The sequence below is a fragment of the Buceros rhinoceros genome, unplaced genomic scaffold (assembly GCF_000710305.1).
Source record: "Buceros rhinoceros silvestris isolate BGI_N320 unplaced genomic scaffold, ASM71030v1 scaffold12330, whole genome shotgun sequence".
NCBI lineage: Eukaryota > Metazoa > Chordata > Aves > Bucerotiformes > Bucerotidae > Buceros > Buceros rhinoceros.
Window position 1 is genome coordinate 7,591 of NW_010391350.1, and position 1,845 is coordinate 9,435.

The following is a 1,845-nucleotide window of genomic DNA, read 5'->3' on the forward strand; positions in this document are numbered from 1 at the left end:
GGCACAAGGAGGGTTTTTCCCATGAGATTTGGTTCATGTGACAGATGGGGACAAAGGGAGAAGCTTTAAAGACAAATGGGGGAAGCCCCAGAGGGTGAAACCACTGGAGATTTTTAAGGTAAAACCCTTTGGAAATGGAGTTTTCTTTGCTCCTGGTGGGGATAAAGAGCATGTTCTCGGTCACAAGACCCAGAGATGGAGTGTCCATGACTTGGATTGTTTGCAAGAACCAAAGTGTCTCAGTTTAGGTGGAGAAAATCCATGGAGCTTTAATAACTAAGTAGAACCCAGAGATTAAACCAGAATTTTAACTGCGGTGCATTTCAGAGCAGGAGTTTCCAGCCGGAACTGAGGAGGACCCAATATTCCCCTGCTGAGGAGGAATTCCCTGAATTAAAATAATGCAGATTTTTTTCCATATAGAGAAGAATTAGTGATGTTCCTCACCTAAAATGACAGCGAGACCATCTGGTGTGGGACAGAGCCTCATCATTTGGGCATCAAATGATGCCTGTCCTTTAGGACGTCTCTTCCCCAAGATGCTTTTGATGAGCGTTACCCAAGTGCTCAATCGCGGGGCTCGGTGCTCTCCACCATGGCCCGGTATGGGGAGGTTGCGTAAAAATCCCCTCCATCCTTGTGCTGAAGGAGGGAAAACCATCTTCTGGGCCAAAAGCCTGGCCCTGGAGTGTGCTGCTCCCCAGGGTACGCCTAGGATGGCGTTGAAGGTCTCTTCTACAGGTTCCAGCCTTGAGCTGAAGCCGGAGGTGCGTGGTGCCTGTCAGGTGATGATATCAGCACTGTTCATAGCTCTGCTCATCACGGCCATCACTTTTGCAGGTGAGTATCAAGGTTTTCATCTCCTGGGGAATGTCTCTGAGATACTTCCAGTTGTTGCAATGTCCCAGATCCACCTCCCTGCTCCCAGGGAAGATGCAGCCCAACACCAGATGCTGTCCTCTTCAGGCGAGGGACCGTTCAATGAGCAGAGAAGCTTTTCTACAGAAGACCAAACCCATCTCCTCTGTGCAGGAGCTGATTTCATCTAGAAACACTTAAAAACCCGACAGGAGGAGCCGTTTCACAAGTCCAGTCGACTGAGCTTTCCCAAAGGTTCTTCTCTGAGAAGAAGTGGCCATTTCTCTGCTGCTTTCCCAAGCAGCAAGAGGTGTTGGCATGAGTTCCACCATGCCAAGAAACCTGCAGGAACAAGAGGACGTTTTGTTCCTGTCCTCTGCCCATCGCTACATTTGCGCTAAGGGCACACAGTGACATCTAAGGGCGCGGTTAGGGAGAGGGCTGCTCTGGAAATCCCCTTACAACTTGTGTTTTTAAAAGCCACCACCCTGTTTGTTTCTTTGAACGTGGAGCGCCCATGTTTCTTGTCCAACGCCACAAGCTGGGCCACAAATTGAGCTTGTTTTCTCCTTCTGATCCACCCAAGGTTTCTCTTGGTGTCTGAATTTTTCTTTCACTGTTGAGGCAGATGCGAGACTTTTGGAGGCTGTAGGGTGGAGGATGACCTTCCCCACCCCAGCGGGGCAGGGGGAGGTGCTGCTCCTTAACGCTGTTGCTCTATCAATGACAGTGCAGGCATTCCAGCCTCGTCCCCAGCCCTGCTCTCAGTGTCCATTTGACTGGATCGGCTACCGCAGAAAATGCTACTATTTTTCGGAGGCTGAGGGGAACTGGACATCCAGCCAGGACAACTGCTCAGCACTTGGTGCTTCCTTGGCCATGCTTGACGGTGTGGAGGACTTGGTAAGGAGATATGGAGAGAGGATTAGCAAGGGACCAAAAAAAAAAAAAAAAAAAAAAAGCCCCCAAAATTTTTGTGACCTTTTG

General features: G+C 49.6%; 1 protein-coding gene across 1 annotated transcript in view; it reads left to right on the forward strand.

The window, feature by feature from the left end:
• The first annotated feature begins 716 nt into the window (after positions 1-716).
• Positions 717-1,845, forward strand: part of LOC104498052 (C-type lectin domain family 2 member E-like) — a 2,385-nt gene continuing 1,256 nt past the window's right edge. Inside the window, exons 1-2 of the mRNA XM_010141379.1 lie at positions 717-840; positions 1,589-1,761. Coding sequence (XP_010139681.1) covers positions 717-840; positions 1,589-1,761 — 297 coding nt within the window. The remainder of the gene's footprint in view (positions 841-1,588; positions 1,762-1,845) is intronic.